General features: G+C 33.5%; 1 protein-coding gene and 1 pseudogene across 1 annotated transcript; one reads left to right on the forward strand and one right to left on the reverse strand.

Annotated features, from left to right (window-relative positions):
* Positions 1-1,432: 1,432 nt before the first annotated feature.
* Positions 1,433-3,816, forward strand: LOC133866269 (uncharacterized; annotated as a pseudogene).
* Positions 3,817-11,240: 7,424 nt separating this feature from the next.
* Positions 11,241-12,427, reverse strand: LOC133866736 (mitogen-activated protein kinase kinase 9). Its single transcript, XM_062303358.1, has one exon. The coding sequence runs from the start codon at positions 12,368-12,370 to the stop codon at positions 11,420-11,422; it is 951 nt and encodes a 316-aa protein (XP_062159342.1). The 5' UTR covers positions 12,371-12,427; the 3' UTR covers positions 11,241-11,419.
* Between the last annotated feature and the right edge of the window lie 7,570 nt (positions 12,428-19,997).

The raw sequence follows: 19,997 nt of genomic DNA on the forward strand, positions 1-19,997 counted from the left end.
TACAACCCGGCCCCCTAAATGTCTGGGAAAAAAAAATTACATTAAAAAGAAGAAAAAAAAAATGTTGATGCTAGCCCGCCCCCTGTTGATAACAAAAGGAAAAAAAAAATTACATTTACATGGAAAAACCAACCGTCAAAGAAAATTTTATAAAAAAAAAATCAACAACAATCATTAAATGCTCACTTGCTCAGGAAGAGGAACGGTCGAACGGAACAATTTTGTGAAAAAAAAATAAAAATCATATATCTCTCCGGAGAAACTTTAGAACTTCTACACAAAAAAACTAATCATCAGAAGCCATTAAACCAAGAACTGCGCCTCCAGCTACCCAGCATCTGTGCCTCCTCCCTGCCCCTCGGCAATCTCTCGCACTATAAGCACTAAGCAGCAAGCCTTTTACTCTTTTTTTTGTTTTCTAATACTGTGCAGAGTGGATGAGAAGAACTGTTCTCTGCAGAGTGGAGGAGACGAACAGCTCGTCTCATCCATCTCTTTAGTTTCTTACCTTCTTCTTTGCTTCTCTTTTTAATTTCTTACTTTCTTCTCTGCTTTTTTCTTTCAAGATAAGGGATGAAAATTGAAATATGTGGTTCACGACCTTTTAACGTTGCCTTTTCATTTTTTATTTTATTTTTTTCTATTTTGTTGATTTTCTTTCTTTCTTTTTCTAACTAATCTTGACTTTTCAACGTTGCCATTTCTTTTCTTCTTTTTTTCTTTTCTGTTTTGTTGATTTTCTTTCTTTCTTTTTCTAACTAATCTTGACTTTTCAACGTTGCCATTTCAGATTTTTTTTTTTTTTTTTGACTTTTCAAATATATATATATACTTTTTCCTTTCTATTTTGTTGACTCATCTGACTCTTCAGAATTTTTTTTTGAATAGTTGTAATGTGAGTCATGTGACTTGTCAACGTAGGCCACAGGCCCACAACCACACTTTTTTTTTATTATTATTAAGTTAATTTTTTTTGTTTTGCTTTTCTTTATTACTTACAGTCATTGCAATTTGCAATTTGCAATTTGAAGCATATATTGTTGTATTTGTTTGGATTAAGATATGATGATCTATAGTTGTTGACAGTGTTTTTCTGCAATGTTTAGCAGTCTTGTTCTATTAATGTGGCCAAGTGACAAGTTTCAGTAGAATTTTTGCCACTCTCAGGTACGTTATTTGTTATTGTTTGTTCTTTTTATTAAGACATTGTTTGTTTATTTTTTAGATTAATAGCTATCGGAATATGCTAATAATTTTATTAGAATATCATTAGAGTATGTGTCATTAGGCCATTAGTTCTTTAGTGTGAAAAGTCTTAACACTAATAGATAAATAAATTTTCAGGTTTCCAAAAACTCTTAATTACAACATGAGCAAGTCAAAAACAATTGATGCATTTTTTAAGAAAAAAGATGTTGATTCAAATTCTAAAATGTCTTCATCAACATCTAATCATCAAACTTCAGCTCCTGAGCAAGTTGCTTCTAAGATGCCAAGAATTGAATTTCAAGAAGTTGAGTTAGTTGACATTTCTACTCTACAACATGATCCAGGGTTACGTCCTCAAATGTGGGAATATCATGTTAATCAACAGGATGAATTTAGACATGCTTATCTTAAAGACGACCCATATAGATTCATTCCTCCTGATAGTTCTGGATATCCGTTTTCAGGAAAAGGAAAATCGTCGGAGATTTCAATCATCTTGGTATAAAATGTTTCCTTGGTTAGAATACTCTCCTACAAAAGATGCTGCTTATTGTTTACCCTGTTATCTATTTTGTAAAAAGCCAATGGGACGGTTTGGAGCTAATGCATTTACTATTGACGGATTTCGTAATTTGAAGAAGGTTAATGATGGTATGAATTGTGCTTTTTTGGTCCATATGGGAAATGGGCCATGTTCGCCTCATAATAATGTTGTTAAGTATTGTGACACTTTGATGAACCAATCTCAACATATTGATAAGGTGATAGATAAGCAACCTTCAGAAGAAAAAATGAACAATCGATTGCGATTGAAGACTTCAATCGATTCTATTCGGTATTTAATATCTCAAAGATGTGCTCTTAGAGGTCATGATGAAGGTCCCGATTCATTAAATCGTGGCAATTTTCTTGAGTTGATAAAACTTATCTCCATTTACAACGAGGATGTTGCTAAGGTTGTTTTAGAAAATGCTCCACAAAATGCTAAATATACTTCACATCATGTCCAAAAAGAGATTTTACATGTCTTGGCAAAGAGGGTACGAGATGCAATTCGTGAAGAAATTGGTAAATCAAAATTTTGCATTATTGTTAATGAGGCACGAGATGAGTCTAAGAGAGAACAAATGGCTATTGTTTTGAGATTTGTTGACAAAGATGGATTTATACAAGAACGCTTCTTTGATATTGTCCATGTTAAAGATACATCGGCGTTGACTTTAAAAAATAAAATATTTGATGTTCTTTCTCGATATTGTCTTGATATTCAAAGTATTCGTGGACAAGGGTATGATGGTGCTAGCAATATGCGTGGTGAATGGAAAGGATTGCAAGCATTATTTCTTAGTGATTGTTCTTGTGCATACTATGTTCATTGTTTTGCTCATCGATTACAATTAGCATTAGTTGTTGTATCTCGAAAGGTAGTTTATGTTCATGAATTCTTTTCAAATTTGAATTTCATTATCAATGTGGTTGGTACTTCATGTAAACGTCATGATGAACTACAAGCAGCTCAAGCAGCAGAAATCGCACATTTGATAGTTATTGATAAACTTGAAACTGAAAAAGGAGCTAACCCAATTGGCACTTTGAAACGAGCTGGTGATTCTCGATGGGGTTCTCATTATTATTCTATTTGTAGCCTAATAAGGGTGTTTGGTCCTACTTGTTCAGTGCTTGAAAATATTATCAAAGGAGGATCTACTTACTCTCAACACGGGGATGCTAATGCTGCTTATAAAATGATTACATCCTTCAAATTCATTTTCATTTTACATTTGATGATGAAAATCATGGGTACTACTGATTGTCTTTGTCAACATTTGCAGCAAAAATCTCAAGACATCTTGAATGCTATGAAGCTAGTTTCTAGACTCTAGTACAAAAACACTCCTCCAAAAATTGAGAGATGAAGATTAGGATAATTTGCTTGAGGAAGTAGTATCTTTCTCTAAGAAATTTGAAATTGACATTCCAGATTTGAGTGCTCGTTATGTTGAAGGTCGAGGTCGTCATCAACGGGATCACATCACGGTGGAGCATCATTATCATTTTGACATATTCAATGCAAGAGCTCAACAGTAGATTTGATGAAGGAGCAATAGAACTCTTGACACTTAGTTTATATTTGAATCCAAATGATGCTTATAAATCCTTTAACATTGATGATATTTGTAGTCTCATGGAGAAGTACTACTCTCTTGATTTTTCTGAGCAGGAGAAAATTCATTTGAGATATCAGTTGAAACATTTTGAACTTGATGTGCTTAATCATCCAAAATTAAAAAACTTGTCTTCCACTGCGGAATTATGTTGAGGATTGATAGAGACAGGAAAATCAGAGATATACTATCTTATTGTAGATTGATTCGTCTTATTTTGACTTTTCCAGTGTCTACAGTGACTACTGAACGAGCGTTTTCAGCTATGAAGATTGTTAAAACAAGACTTCGTAACAAAATGGAGGATGAGTTTCTTCCAAATAATTTAGTTGTCTACATTGAAAGGGAAATTTATGAAAGTTTCAATTCAGACTTGATACTTGATTTTGTTTCTCTAAGGGCACGTAGGATGCAATTTTGTATTTTGTATTTTTTTTATTAATGCCTACATGTTAACTGATACATCAATTTGACATATATTTATGGAGTTTGATAGCTACATTTTTTGTGAGACATATATTATGTTATAATTTATATTTTGAATTGTAATTACCATACTTTTATGTATTATAATAAAAATATAGTATATAAAAAAAAAAAAAAAAAAAAAAAATTATTATATTTTATTATTTTAGTTCCGCCCCTACTAAGATAGATTTCTGGCTCCGCCACTGCAAACAAGGCCAATAAGTATGAGTTGGAATCTAACTTTATACTTTACGGTTAATTCATTCAATATTGTAAGCGGTTTGTATTATTGATTAGTGTTAAAACATTAATTAAATAATAATAACAGTATTATATACTACACTTTTATATTGATTAATGCTAAAATTTACATTTTTATCACACAACAATCTCATCTTGAGAAATGCTATATGTACTTAAACTTTTACAAAATGAGCCTTATTAACTGATGTGAAATTTATTCATTGGAGATTATCAAAACAATTAATAAAAAGAAATGCTACAGGTACCAATGAATAAGCTCAAAATCATCTTAGTAAGACTCCATTTGTAAAAGTTTAAATACATGTAGCATTTTTCATCTCACAACGCTAACATATCACTTCCAATCAACTCTTGGATCTATCCTTGTGAAAAAAAAAAAAAAAAAAAATTTGAGGATTGGTTAGAATTGTCACATCAGTATTGTAGGATAAAAATGTGGTATATAGCATTTTTCTTTTATCTCACAATTATCCTACAATATTGTTGTGCGAGTCTTGACCAACTTTTGAATTTTTTTTTTTTTTTTTCTTGAACAATTGACTTATCCAATGGTTGGTTGAGACTATCACGTTAATATGATGGATAAAAATATAGTGTTTAGCATTATTTATAAAATAATTAATTTTAAATTTTAAAATTTAAAATTATTAGTGATTTAATGGTGCGTTTGGGATTACGATTTTAAACCAAATCGCAGAATATAAATTGTTTGAGAACTGCGTTTTTAAAAACTGCAATTTGAACGCAGGAAATCAGTTTTTTCAAATCGCAAATAAGATAGTGTATTTTTTAAAACGCATAATTTTAAAGGTTAATTTACGATTTTAAATGCTAAACTTCAATTTTTCCAAACGCTTAACTGCGTTTTAAAAAATCATTTTTTATAATCACACATTTTAAAATCGTTATTTTAAATCGCACTTTTTAAAATTACAAACTCAAATGGACCCTAACTTAGGCTTCATTAAGAAATCGAGAAGCAAGTGACCTACAATTGATTCAAGGGGACAGAGTTTTGGTATTATATAAAGATAAATGCTTCTTTACATTTTGGTGTTCATCTTATGCACATCTCTGCTGAATTGGCATGTTTCATCCACATTTCTCCTAGTATCATCGGATGAAGGACAAAATTAAATTAAAGGATGTGATTGAAAATGAGTTAATTAAAATAGTTATTTGCAGATGAGGTAGGTCTTAAAACTTTACATCATTTCTAGTGAGCAGGCCTTTTCGTTAATTAATTGGATCCTCGACTATTTATTTTCTCATCGGTTGAGCCTTATTTTCATGTCCGGCCAATTTAATTGATCAAGTACCAAGAAAATGATTTTTTCAGATCAAGATCCTCTTAAATTATCTGTTTGAATTTAAGAAAATTCGAGCAGATGATTATGAGAGATTACTTATAAGACCCACCTGATCAAATAAGTGATTAAACAACCCGCCAAAAAGCTATTTAATCTAATTCAGTTCAACTGCTGCATTTGCCATGGATTAATATTTTCAGCCTCAGTCCACAAGTCTGCCCCGTTGGCATCTTTGCTGGCAAATGTACCCATTTTTCTTCTTCTTTAGGTCAAGAACTTCGTTGACCAAGCCTTGGGCCAAATTGGCCCATTTCCTACCAACTATTGCAGAGAATATGATAGAAATATGGATCCTATTAGATCCACATACCCCAACTATTATATGGATCCTATTAGATCCATTTCAGCTTCTTAACTTCAGTGTGCTTGTTTTTTTTTAGCTTCTTGTTTGTCATTTTTTTTTTTGGAATAATTGCACCGTTGGTCCCTGTATTATGTCGTAATTATTTTTTACTCTCTATGGTTTAAAAAGTTCATGGGAGGTCTCTATAATATGCAATAATTACGTTTTACTCCCTGGGTCGATTTTCCGTCCACCATTTTGACGGAATCTGTTAGCTCTACACGTCAGCGCCACGTGTCACCAATAAGATGGCGACACGTGTCCATCTTGATAAAAAAAAATTAAAAAATAAATAAAAATACTTATTTAAAAAAAAAAAAAAAAAAGTGAAGCAAGGGGTGGCCTTCGAGCCACCCCCAGGGGTGGCATGGGTGGCCATCGGGCCACCCCTGGTTCTTAAAGGAGTGGCCGCGCGCCACCCCTGGCGACCACTGGGGGTAGCGAGCGGCTACCTCTTGCTGTTTTTTTTTTTTTTTTTTTTTTGAATTTTAATTTTTTTTTTAAAAAAAATAAGTTTATTTATTAATAAATTTATATTTTTTATTAAGATGGACACGTGTCGCCATCTTATTGGCGACACGTGGCATTTGACGGAATCTGTTAAAAAATTTAACAGAATTTGATGTTAGGGATCGATTTGTAATTATTGCATAGCACAGGGACCTCCCATGAACTTTTTAAACCATAAAGAGTGAAAAATAATTATGGCATACTACAGGGACCAACGGTACAATTATCCCTTCTTTTTTTTTTTTCTCCTTTTTCTTACCTTGTAATTTTGTTTGTTAGTAATGTGTCTTATCTTACTCATTTAAAAAAAAATAATAATAATTAAAAAAAAAAAAAAGCTCCAGCTAGGCAGCTAGTGGCATGGGTAGCTGAAAATGAGGTGCATGAAAAAAAAAAATTTGTTGAAGGACCACAACGCATCAACTTCTGGGGATAAAATGATGGTATATGGAATTATTACTTATTTCCACCTATTTCAATACTGTTTTAAAGATGGCTCATTTGTGTTGTAAATATCATTAAAAAAGAAGAAAAAAAAAAGAAGAAGCAAAATACATATAGTTCTACCGTATCTCTAATGGTAAACGTAGGCGTCTAACGCTAAACCGCACCAAAATCTTTTGTTTCTATTCTCTCTGCTTTCACTATTTTCTCCTATTTTACATTACTGTTCTGTTTGTTTAGGAGTAAAATAGTTTCTGATAAATGATTTCAGCATTTTTCGATGTTTGGTAAGGGCGAAAATAATAGTCAACCAGAAAATGTTTATGTTTGACCAAAAATACTTAGTAAATTTCAGAAAATGATTTACGCTTTTTAAAAGCGTAAACCATTTTCTCCAGATGGCAAATGCAGTCAACTCTCTTTTAAATGACGTAGTCGACCTTCATGTTCAAACAGTCAACCATTGCTAGAATTCGGCAACCATTGCCAGATTTCGACATGCCAGATTCTGGCACTAGTCGAAATTCGACGACATCCGACCACCGTCGCCGGATTCCGACAATACTATGCCAGATTTTGGCTAAACTGGTCGGGATCATGCTAAAACGGCCGGGATGGCCAAGATCCGGTAGGCTTTCGGCCACTTTAAAAATAATTTTTTTAAAACAATCCCAATTTATAAAATATATGATTATTGCTAGTCAATGTGTATATCTTAATTAAAAGTAATTTTTTAGTTGTGTTTTTATATTAATTTACATTAATATTTTTATGTTGTGAATAAAAAATGATTTTTATAAGTTAATAACTTAATTTAATTGAATGAAAATATAAAAAAATATTTGTAATTTTTCGTACGCGCCAAATACCGAAAAATATTTTTTTAAAATGTAATTTTTCAAAAAATATTTTATAACTAAAACTATTTTACGACGTAATAAACAGAACATACATCACAAAACTTTACAAATTTCATATTTTGCTTTAGATTGAAGGAAATTATCCAAACATGTCATTAGCCTAAGAAGTAGAGGATGCCTTTTGCCTTTTAATTAACTACCTATAGAAAAAGGAAAATAATTGAGGTGTTTATTTATATTAATTAACATGATGAAAGCAACTAATTATTGTTTAAATAAAAACAAAAAAAAAAATCATCCAAGAAATAAACTCTTGATTGGTAACAAAACACATGCGAAGACTCAAACAAAAGGAAACAAAAAGAAAAGGAAAGAATACGAAAGAAAGATACCCATAATTTTAAATGTAAAAGAAAATGACGCATGATATCGTGCATGATTGGCCCCAACTTGTATGCATCCCTCGTTTCCCAGCGATGTGGGACGCACGCAAGGTTCATGCATCCACCTGGCACCTGCTGCCTGACGTAGACATATTTGCCTTTTTCTGAAATTGATGTTTGCTGACTCATCTATGGTCCAGTTTTTAATGTACCGAAGCTGTCCCGAAACATCCACTCTTATTATATGTTTATTCTTACTTGTAACATACTTGTACCATTATTTCAATCAACATGAATTAGTGACCGTTGATCTACTTGTAAACCACTCCCCCGGCCAGTTACATTCGCAGAAAAATTCTGGGTTTCACTGAACGGCGAGGATCTTCTAAGCGTAATTAGGGACCTTCTATTTTTCCCACCTAAAAAAATGGTAACCATAATTACACCTTATTTGCCATGTCCCAATCAGAAAGGGTTTAAACAAGCTCTTAACACCGGAGATTTATTGGCCCTCCTTCTAGGTGATTAAAGTGATATATTTTGTTTGTTTGAGCGTAAAATATTTTGTTTTTAAAAAAAAGAATTATATTTTTTTATGTTTGGTGTAACCGAAAAATGATGATTAGCGAAAATTATTTTCAATTTGATCGTAAAAATCATTTTCTGAAGTTAAATTCTTCATTCTTCCATGCAAATTTGTGAGAATTTGTCACCATAAGGCATTTGACATTGTTGGTAACCCAAATCTATCGCTAAAGGTCCCTAAATTTCGGTATTCGATTGTCGAAATCTGGAGGCAATGGTTGTAAAACGCTGACCAAATTTGATGTTAGTGATTTTTTCGTATGAGCCAAGCGCAGAAAATTATTTTTAAGAAAAATATTTTTTTTCTGAAAAATGATTTTATTAAAAATATTTTACGACAAAAAATATTTTGTATTAAAACAATCAGAGCAATAGTCTAATTTCAATTTCACTGAAAACATAGTAATTAGAAGTTAATGAGTAGAAATTAATGGGTAAGAGTCTCGTCTCTTTAACATGGTAGTACCAGCTCGTTTGGCTGCATCCGGTGGCGGAAATAGGGGGGCAGGGATGCCCACCCCCCTAAATGTCTTCTGAAAAAAAAAAATTAGTTTAATTTTTTAACCCAATCTCTATTATGTTTCTATAATAATGTTCCTACAAGGTTACAAGATCCTACAAATTAAATTAAAACATTCATTCCCCTGTATTTGTTCAGAAGAAAAAAAAAAATTAAAAATTCAAGACAGCTTAACACAGCCTCAGCCCAGCGGGGCAACAACACCCTTAAAAAATGAAAGTTACTCTCAAATTTGAGCCGATATTAACTAAGAAAACCCAACCCAAAATCAAAATTAAACATCATGAATGATCGACAGTCGACACGTCTCAAATCTTTCTCCACACACTACTACAGTACTAGGAATTTTAGGGCGCGTAGAATGTAATTTTAGACACCTTGTATTTTTTATTTTTTATTTTATTAGTGCCTACATGTTAACTGATATATCAATTTGGCATATATTTATAAAGTTTGATAGATTCGTTTTTTGTTATACATATATTATGTTATAATTTATATCTTGAATTGTAATTACCATACTTTTATATATTATAATAAAAATATAATATATAAAAAGAACAAAAAAATTATTTATTATCATATTTTATTAGATTAATTTCGTCTTTACTAAGACAAATTTCTAACTCAGCCGCTGACTGCATCTTCAAGTTTTTTCCATCCGCTTACAAGTGGGAAAGATCTTTCCTGTAAGCTTCTTTTCTCAATCAAATATATATATATTTTTTTAAAAAAAAAAAAAAAAAGGCACTACCTGTATTTTTTGGTGTCAGTTCTATTTGCTTAGTGCTTATAAATGGAGGTTGCATTTATGAATTTCAATTTGCAAGTGGAGGCAAACCTGGATTCAACTGAAAAGTGATTAAACAAAACAATCGAAATCCTTGACGAAGAAACAAAATCTAAAATCTCCATTCAATAAATAAATAATAAAAACAATAATAAATAAATGTAATAGGCCCACCATAATATTTATTCAATAAATAAATAATAAAAACAATAATAAATAAATGGAGAGAGTGGATAAATAAATCTAAAAACTTTCGATGGTTTTGAACTTTTGAGAAAGCAAAACAGTGACAAGTCCTAAATGTAATAGGCATTTATAGGCCCACCATGTTTGCGAAGAAAAAGGCAGGTGGGGGCATTTCTAACCAATGATTTTATTTATTTATTTATTTATTTATCATAATTAGCTCTTGGTGTGGATATAATTAAATCATTATCATATGCCCACCCAAATAGCTTTTACATTAAAAATAAATAAATAAAAATAGACAACTACAATAGGCTACTTAGGTTATATAATTTTTTTGTGGAGCTATCCCACAAAAAAAAGACATATCTAGATAAGCATATTCCCTTTATCCACTCTCTCCATTATATGTTTTCTTCCTACCTTACCCTAACCAAAACATCATAGACAAGACAAGCACTTTTTAAGGTGATGGACCTTCGGACGATTAACGTTTGGTAGCTTAAGCATTTTTAAAATGTATTTTCATTGAAGAAACCACGTGATGAGACAATTTTGGTTAACCAATGGACTTTTTAGTGACAATACGGATAAATTAAATGATTTAGCTTGGTTGCTTGTACGGATTATCATTTTTGAATGTTTTAATATTATATAAATTGTTGGATTAAATTAAATTTTGTCTTTATTATAAAATGATTTGAAATTCAAAAAAAAAAAAGTTTGTCCCGTTGGCTGGCTGCTCCAATTATTTTTGTACAATTTGAATAATTTATTAAAAAAAAAAATTGCAAGATCTATCGGCACCCTTGACAAATGAGTTCCGAGACTCGAAGCAGAAAACTCTCATAACTTATATTGTCTAAATAAATTTATAAAATTCGAACAATTTAATAATAATCCATTTTCTTTCTACGATACCTAAAGAAATTAATTTTAATAGAATCACCACTTTTAAAGGCGACTCATTCTTAAGAAATCATCATATCTCAATCAAGTTGTTATTTTTAAATTTTAAATTTTAAATGTGCTTTGGTATCTTCTAGTATAACAGTGATTAGTGGACTTAATCACCCCTATTTATAGAGGCCGATAGAGCAGGCAGGGAAGTTAGTGGTAATTAAAAGTAAAAAGGGTTTAAAGTTAATAAATGTAATTTCTTCTATTTCAGAAGCAGATTTTTACTGCTAAAAGTTACAGAAGTAACGAAGATTTGAAAGAATGTACAGAAAACTGAGAAGAGCAAATCGGATCCAGCCCCTTTATATACAAAAACTTGGAAGAAGCAGTGCCCAAAATTGTCAGATCCGTTAACCCGGAACTCATCTCGGATCTTTACACACAAACGGGTGGGTCAAGAGCTGAGCCACCGTCCACCTCTTACTCGACTCCTTCTGCAAGCAACACTGGATGAAGCTCCGAAACTCCTCCGACGCGTGCTCCGGCAGGCTAGGGGGGTCGCCGAAGCAAATCGCGCACATCAGGGTCGCCCAGTCGGGTCTCTGACCCGGAGGCAGAAACGGGAAATGACCCAAGTATAGCTCCAACAGGGTCAGCCCCAAGCTCCATATATCGCCGGCATACCCGTCGTAGTTCCCGCCGTACCTGTCCGGGTCGAAACGCTCCGGGCTCATGTACGCGCACGTGCCCACGTAGGAGTTACACGGGTCCAACGTTCGGCACATGATTTTGCTGACTCCGAAGTCCGCGATCTTCACCTCCATCTTGTCGTTGACCAACAGATTCGACGGTTTAATGTCTCGGTGAATGATCTTGTGACCGTGGAGGTAGTTAAGCCCGTTAAGAACCTGTCGCGCCACGTCGGCGAGCTTGGGCTCGGAGAAGGTTCCGTGGGTCTTAAGCAGCGACTCCAGGGTGCCAACGTTCATGTACTCCATGAGAATCGCGATGTCCCCCGACGGTTTCTCAAAGGTGCCGTCGCAGCGGACCACGTGGGGGGAGTCGGTGCGGCGGAGGATCTCCATCTCCCGGCGGACCTGGCGGCGGACGTCGGTCTCGGATTCGCCGTGAACGACTTTTAGTGCGTAGAAAGCGCCGGTTCGCTTATGACGGACCTTGTAGACAGTGCCACCATTGCCGTGGCCGAGAACCTGAAGCTTTTCGAGGTCGCCGGCAGAGATGGTAGCTGAGGAGGTGGTGGTGGTGGCGGCGGCAGTGGGAGGTAGGGGTAAGGGGAAGCGTGGGCGGCGGTCGGAGAGTTCAGGAATGGGGAGGCGTAGGTTGAGATGGCGCCGTTCTCGAACTACCGCCATGGATTTGCTCTTGATTTTTTTTTGAGGAGGTTTTGGGGAGTGGAGGTAAGAGGAGTGAAGGAAAAGGAGTATATATAACTATATAAGTGGGCAGAGAAAAAAGCACGTGGGTAAGAAAAGAGAGGCAAAGAGGATGGCGGAAGTGAGTAGAGAAGGAAGGTGGGAGGATAGGGGATGAGGGAGTGGGGGCCACCTCTTTAGAAGATTCATTGTAGGAAGAGTGGGTGTTGCGTGCAACATTTTTGGCAAGTTTTGTTATCTCCATGTGACTAAATTGAGTGCCGCCCGCCACTTTAATATATATTAAAAGGGAAATCTATACAACTTGTCCATGGGTGAGTGGTTTTGGATTTTGGATTTGGATGGGACAATTATTTATCCAAATATCTCTCTAATTTTTTAGTAATTTAGATACGTTTTGGTGAGACACTCGTATGAGATTTACTTGTTTAAATAAATTTAAACTGTTCAGCTATTTATTCGAGCAAATAAGCCTTTTAAGAGGTTTCTCAAATTATCTGTCTAAATTGCTAACAATTCGGTCAGATACTTATCGCAAATACTTATCCTTAATTATTTATACCAAGCGTCCACTACCTCTTCCATGGACAAAGATTATTTAGTAGAGAGAGACTATATTTTACTATCTATATGCGTGTGTGATGTCTTGCCTTTTAAAATTATACTTTTAAAGGTTTTGAATAAAATTTTAATCATAAAATGACTTGTCTTTATTTCATTTTGCATTGTATTGCATGATATCACGTCGGAGTGGGTTATACAATATATCCAATTAGTCTAGAAATTGGGGTTGCTATTTTAAGTTATGGATGATGATTGATTTTTGGAATGAATTTTGGTGGCAATTGATCTATATTAGCTAATGATTATGAGTCATTAGAAGATTGATCATGTATTTTTTTTTTCCCAAAATTATTTGGTGTTGATGATATATATATATATTGCAAATTCCATTCATATCGATAAAACCATAGCAATGGCCAAGGTCCAAACATAAGAACTACAAGCTTCTTGATAACAATATCATAGATCTTGGGAGAAATTTCTTCCATCCGAATTTTGTCTACAATATGGATAAAAGCCTCACGTATTAAACCGTGAGCTGCCGAATTAGCCTCCCACTTAACGTAGACTATACTCGCCGATCGAAAATATCTCATGCCAGACTTTATGCCCTCTACTAGATGTCTATATCTGCTCTTGTTAGACACATTTGTCACGCAGTTTCTAAGAATTTGCAAGGCGTCTCCTTCTAAGCAAATGTCATAGAAGCCCAGATCCTGGCAAAATATTACTGCTTGTAGAGCCGCCCATGTCTTAGCCATAGTGAGGTCAACAACTAGAGTATGTGTGGTACTACGAGCAGCCAAAACATGACTATCTCCATCTCTAACAATGATGCCCACACCAACTTGTCCCTTATTGACATTAACAGTCACATCTTAATATGCTTTTGAAGTTTCGGAATTCGGTGCCCGCCAACCAACAATCAGTTGGGTTTCTTGGAAGACTGCAAGTCCTACCTCTTTAACATTAGTTAGGCGAAAATCCTCAACAATTAATTTGTTATGAGTAACAATATTTAGTAGACTATTATACGACTCTCATATAACTTGAATGACAAAGCATTACAAATCAGCTTTCAGATTAACAATGACTTATAAAAGAAAAAACTCATCGGTTGATTTGACTATCACATAATTTCAATTATATAACAATCGTATAACAATATTCTACTAAATAGCATTAAATGACATTATTTATTTGTTAAAGATGGTTCATTAGAGAGTTGAGGGTGAATGGAAACAAAAAAAAAAAAAAAAAAAGTGCCACGCACCCCCTCTTGTTTTATGCTATTATTTCTTTTTCTTTTTTGGTTCTTCTGAACAGTTGCTCTCTGTTTCCTTGTCAAGATTGTAAGCAAGTTGGGTACGTACGTGGGAGCTATCAGCCATCTAACGAGACTCCACATGTCAGATGATGCTAACAAGAAATCAAAATCCTTGCCGATTATTGAGACCCATATTCCATATAATAATAATAAATAATTTAGTCATTAATTAATATTTCTTTTTCTTAAAAAGAGGAGGCTTGGGAGGGGCATGGCCGCTCCCAGTGATCCCCCTAGCTCTTTTCCAAGCTTTTGATTTTATTTATTTTTAATAATAATTAATCTTAAGGTTGATCAATCTAATAAACTGGATGGAAGTGAAATGCTGGTTTAGTATATAGAGGAATTACTCAATTTGTTTTAGAAGTAATTTCAATTTCAAAATTAAATCCTTTAAAAAAAAAACTTTTTTATTATTTTAAATTAGAGTGTTGTTACGGGTTTACATATATATTTTTTTTTTATAAATTTAAATTAATGTGACAGTTGATGTTGCTTTTATTACATTAATCACTAAAGTAGCGTAGCAACCCACGTGGATAGCCAACTCATGATCCCCAATGTCAACCATAGACCAATGATCTAGCCCCATGTAAGAAGACCCACGGCCAACTTAGGATAAAAAATAAGGATTTATCCTAACAATAACTAAAAAATTATAAAATATTATTAACTAGCTAGAATATCTAGTTCGTTGGACCAGAACGGGACATACATGCAACTTGTGGACCGGAAACCAGGGGTGGAGCGGCATTAATTTGAATTAATTTGGCTTCGTTCAAGTTGGACATGTTGGAAATTGACGTGAGATTGGATTGGAACGAAATTAAACAAGTTAGAGTAATGTTACATGTCACGTACGTTGTTGGTGTAATAGTCTCGATCAACTTTTAAATTATATTTTATTATAATAAAATAAAATAAAGTTTAGTTGAAAATGTTACGTGAACATTATGAAGTAAATATGAGATATGGCATATAATATCATTCTATCACTTTCGTTGAAAGGTAAATGCTACATACGGACATACTACCACACAAATATACCATAAAAATTTCACAAAGCTGATGAGACAACATCTAATAACTCTTGAATATTTGTATTTTATAAAGATTAAACTAATTAAGCCTATTAGACTCTGTCACGTCAATTTTATAAAATTTTTATAAATTTTTTTTTTTTTTTTTGTATAATACATAGCATTACTCCATGGTTGGATTTATTATTTAATTTACTTCCCTAAATTATATTTTTATTTTACAACTTAAAAATCACTCATTGTTTAAAAAAAAAAAACGTTAATATATTGAAGTTTATAGTTGATGATTGGCCTTGAAATCATACAAATTATACGAACATCCCTCCTTATCCACGCCGAATCCGACGGTTGTTAATAATAAACATGTGATGCATGTTCTCTTTTGATAAATGTAGCAGATTGCGCATGCAACTTGTGCGGATAGGTTGAATCGTAAATTATTATTTTTTTTCTTCATATTTTAAGTTTAAGAGAATAAATAATATTTGTTAAAGTATTAATTAATATTTCTTATAATCTTTTATTATAGTTAAATATTGTATGTGCTGAGGTTTTCTTGTTGAAAGATATATAGTGCGAATCCACATACGAAACAATGTTAAAGTATTAGTTTAATAATTATTTTTATTATTTCTATCCACTTAAAAACTTTTAAAATAATTAATAATTTAAGTTATTTAACAATTAATATTGGTCAGTTTAAATTAGATGAGAAATTTAATGATGCGAAATAATTTAGGAGGTAGGAAAATAATTAAAAATCTAATACATGGAAAGCGACAAATTAATTAAAGATGACGTCAGTTTGGCCATCTTGTCTTAGGGATGACGTCAATATTTGAGTGGGTGAAAGCAAGAGGCTCCTAGTCTCGATCAATATTGACGTATGAACATATTTCGCAGTGGCTTCCTAATTTACTTTCAAATTGTACCGCAATTAAGGATATGCGTGCATGGCTCTCCATATATACTGGACTTTTATGACATAGGTCATACTATTACGATGCTTTTAAATTATTTGTAGCATTCATGATTACGAGAGATTATTTTAAAATTTATTTGATTAAATAAAAATTAGATTGGTTAACCATTTATTTGGTCAAGTGGGTTATATACGTGGTATCTTATAATCACTTGCTCGAAATTCTAACAAATAATTTGAAAAGATTTTGATTCTATAACGTAAGCTTCATTCACCTATTCGGTAGGAGTGAAAATCCGGTTATGATTATTAGTTATTGGCTAAAATTGGTAACCGTAACCGGGGTAGCCGGTTAGCCAAAATCGTCAACCGGCTTCGGTAACCCGGAGGTTAATGGGTTGGTACCCGGTTATCCAGACCGGTAACCAAATTTTTTTTAAAAGAAACTGGGTCTTTTGGACCTAATTTGGTATTAGGCCTAATGTTTGGACTTAATTTATATTTTTTTAGCCTTTAAAATAATATTTCAACCTTTTTTAGCCCAATATATTAGCCTAAGTTGGAATGTAAGTAAAAGTGTAAAACTATAAATTTTATTATTTTAATTTTTAAAATAGATAAATACATTTAAATATATATTTTTTATAGGGAAAAATACAATTTAACCTCCAAACTTCTACATTTTCTCCGGATGGCCCCTCAAACTACCAAGGCTTGCACTCTGACCCCCAAACTATCAAAACCTTTGAAAAATACCAATTTTAACGAAATATCTCCATAATACCTTTGCCACGTATCATTTTTCAATTAAAAAATTCAAAAAATAAATCAAAAAAATTCAAAAAATAAATAAACTAAAATTTTATTTCTTATAAAATATGGGTGTTTGGGGTGGCGTTATTTCCCAACCGCGACTCGATCTTCTTGACACTCCTCTGGTCACCGTCTGTTTGCAACGGTGTGATGACATATTTTATAGCCCGGCTCGGTGAGTTTTTTCGATTCACAATCATCAACTCATTGATCTCAGCCGAGCTCAAGCTCGCCCCGCTTTGGAAAATATCTTCAACTTGAAAGAAATGCTTGTGATCCTTGAGCCACGGTAGCTATTGCCAAACGTTTTTGTTAGTTTGTGATTAAGTGCATTTTGTTAGACAAAATCACTTCTATGTAATGTTGTTTATTAATCAGGGATATTGTTTATATTCAAAGTCTACATTTTCAGTGATGTGCTTCAAGAAGATTCTGTGCAGATTTTAAGACAGAGAAGTTAAATTCCTTGTATCCGTTCGGACGCTCGTCAGTCAAGCAACATTTGTCCGAACGACGAGATCTTTCCATCCGGATTCCCATTAGTGTCTAAAAGCTTCGAGCTGTTCAAGCATGCATCCGTTTAAACGTTTCAGCAACACGTCCGGACGTCATTTAGTGTTCGACAAGTAAAATGATTTCATTCGCAAACACAGATTATAGAAAGACAGCTGCAACAGTTCGGACGATGTGGTTATTCTGTCCGGGCGCTATTCTTGATAAGGCAAGACGTGCAGAAGATTTGTAACCGTCCGGTCGCTCAGTCCTTATTATGAAAATTACGTGTAGTAGAAGTGCAACCGTCTGAACGTTAGGGCAATACAGTCGAGACACGGCCTTATTCAGGAAAGAATATCAGTGAATTTGGAAAGCCGGTTGCACAGTTAGCCGTCCAGACGCTCTCAGCTACTGTCCGGATGCCGCCTAGAGAAAATTGTTCCATACTCGATTTAGGTCTTCTGTAGCCTATAAATAGAGGCCTCTAGACATATAATTTGTAAGAATTCGGTAATGAATTCCTTAGAGCTTAAAGAATATAATTTAAGAGTTATTGTGCTGATTGTTTTGCTCTCAAGCCGTTGCCAAAGTACTAATGTTGTGCCCGTGTTAAAGTCTATCTTAGGGAGTAGCCATAAGGTAAATGATTCCATTGAAAACCCCTTCAAGTAGGTGACTTGGTTGGGAGGCATTCGCATTGGGTTATGCGTCAGAGTTCAAGGTGCGACCACTGTATCAGAGGTATGTGAGTGCTACTGCTTTATAACTAGATTTGTCTTCTGAATAGTGAATATACTGGGCTTGGCTGCCCTGTAGTGATTTTTCTTTTAATTGAGTTTTCACTTCATTAATGAAATATTTGTGTCATTTAAATTCCGCATTTACAATATTTTGTTATACATTGCACACGCACACGGTTAAATTAGAAGTCTCTTTATTTTTCAGTTTTGAATGTAAAAAAATCACAGAGAGGAAAATGGATATAAACATCAACGAACAAGTTCACGGCCACTGATTTCTCCATCAGAAACCGATCGAGATCTTCCACAACGATGATAGACTTGCTTTTCATTTGTAACAAAATAAAATTTAGATTGGAATCATTCATAATTTTCGAAAGATCAATATCATAGACATTGAATGATAAGAAATTAGCCATGTCCATGTTCGGAGAGGCGGTTCAAGCTGCAGGTGTGCATCGTGCCCAATGACGATGCTGGAAAGAAGTAGTACATCATTCGGTCGATCGCAGTATTTTTTTTAAAAATAAAATAAAAATAAAAATTTAGTTTTTTTTTAAGTTTTTAATTTTTTAAAATTTTTTGATTTTTATTTTTTAATTGAAAAATGACACACGGCAACGATATTTCATTACTAGATCGATCTATATGATTCGATGAAGAATGAGCAAATAATGGGATTTTTCCTCTTTTTTTTTTTTTTTTTTTTTTTTTTTTTTTTTTTTTTTTTTTTTTTTCCTTCTATAAAATGAATATTAAAATGCTTGGAGGGTGGGAATCATTCTGGTGCATGGTATACATCGGTACTCCAGTGCATTTCTCTTATGTTCTTCATGTAACATTTAGATTGAATGACACCGTATTGTACCAGACAAGAGATAGATCTTCCAAAGAACTTCTTGTCATATCTCTCTCCACACTTCATCTCCAAAAAAACATGTTTTTTTTTTTTTTTTACCATCGCACAAAGAAAATATTTTGTTGCGAATGAACAAGATATTGATGAATTGTCCATACGTAAAATTAGGGGATATTTCGCCAAAAGTGGTATTTTTCAAAAGTTTTGGTAGTTTCGGGGGCCAGAGTACAAGTCTTGGTAGTTTGAGGGGCCATCCAGAGAAATGATGTTAGTTTGGGGGGCTTAATTGTATTTTTCTCTATTATATATATATATATATATATATATATATATATATATATATATATATATATATACCTGGTTACTGGTTATAACCGGTTTCAATATTTTCTAAAACTGGTAACCACTCCGATAGGACTGGTTACCGGTTATTTCCAACCGGGTACTAAACCGGTTGGCCAGTTACCCGGTTATCAATTAGAGTGTTGTTACGAGTCTTACATATTTTTTTATAAATTTAAATTTATGTGATAGTTCACATTGCATTTATTACATTAATCACTAAACTAGCGTGGCGACCCACGTGGATAGCCAACTCATGATCCCTAATGTCAACCCGTAGACCCATGACCTAGCCCCATGTAAGAAGACCCACGGCCAAACTGTAAATCTAAAGACTCCTTCCACATAACTATATATATACACTTTAATTAGGATTAAAAAAAGTAGAAGAAGAAGAAGATATTTATCCTAACAATAACTAAATAATTATAAAAATTATAAAATATTAGTAACTAGCTAGAATATATAGGTCGTTGGACCAGAACGGGACATATATGCAACTTG

Source organism: Alnus glutinosa, chromosome 4 (assembly GCF_958979055.1).
Source record: "Alnus glutinosa chromosome 4, dhAlnGlut1.1, whole genome shotgun sequence".
NCBI classification, from domain to species: Eukaryota; Viridiplantae; Streptophyta; class Magnoliopsida; order Fagales; family Betulaceae; genus Alnus; species Alnus glutinosa.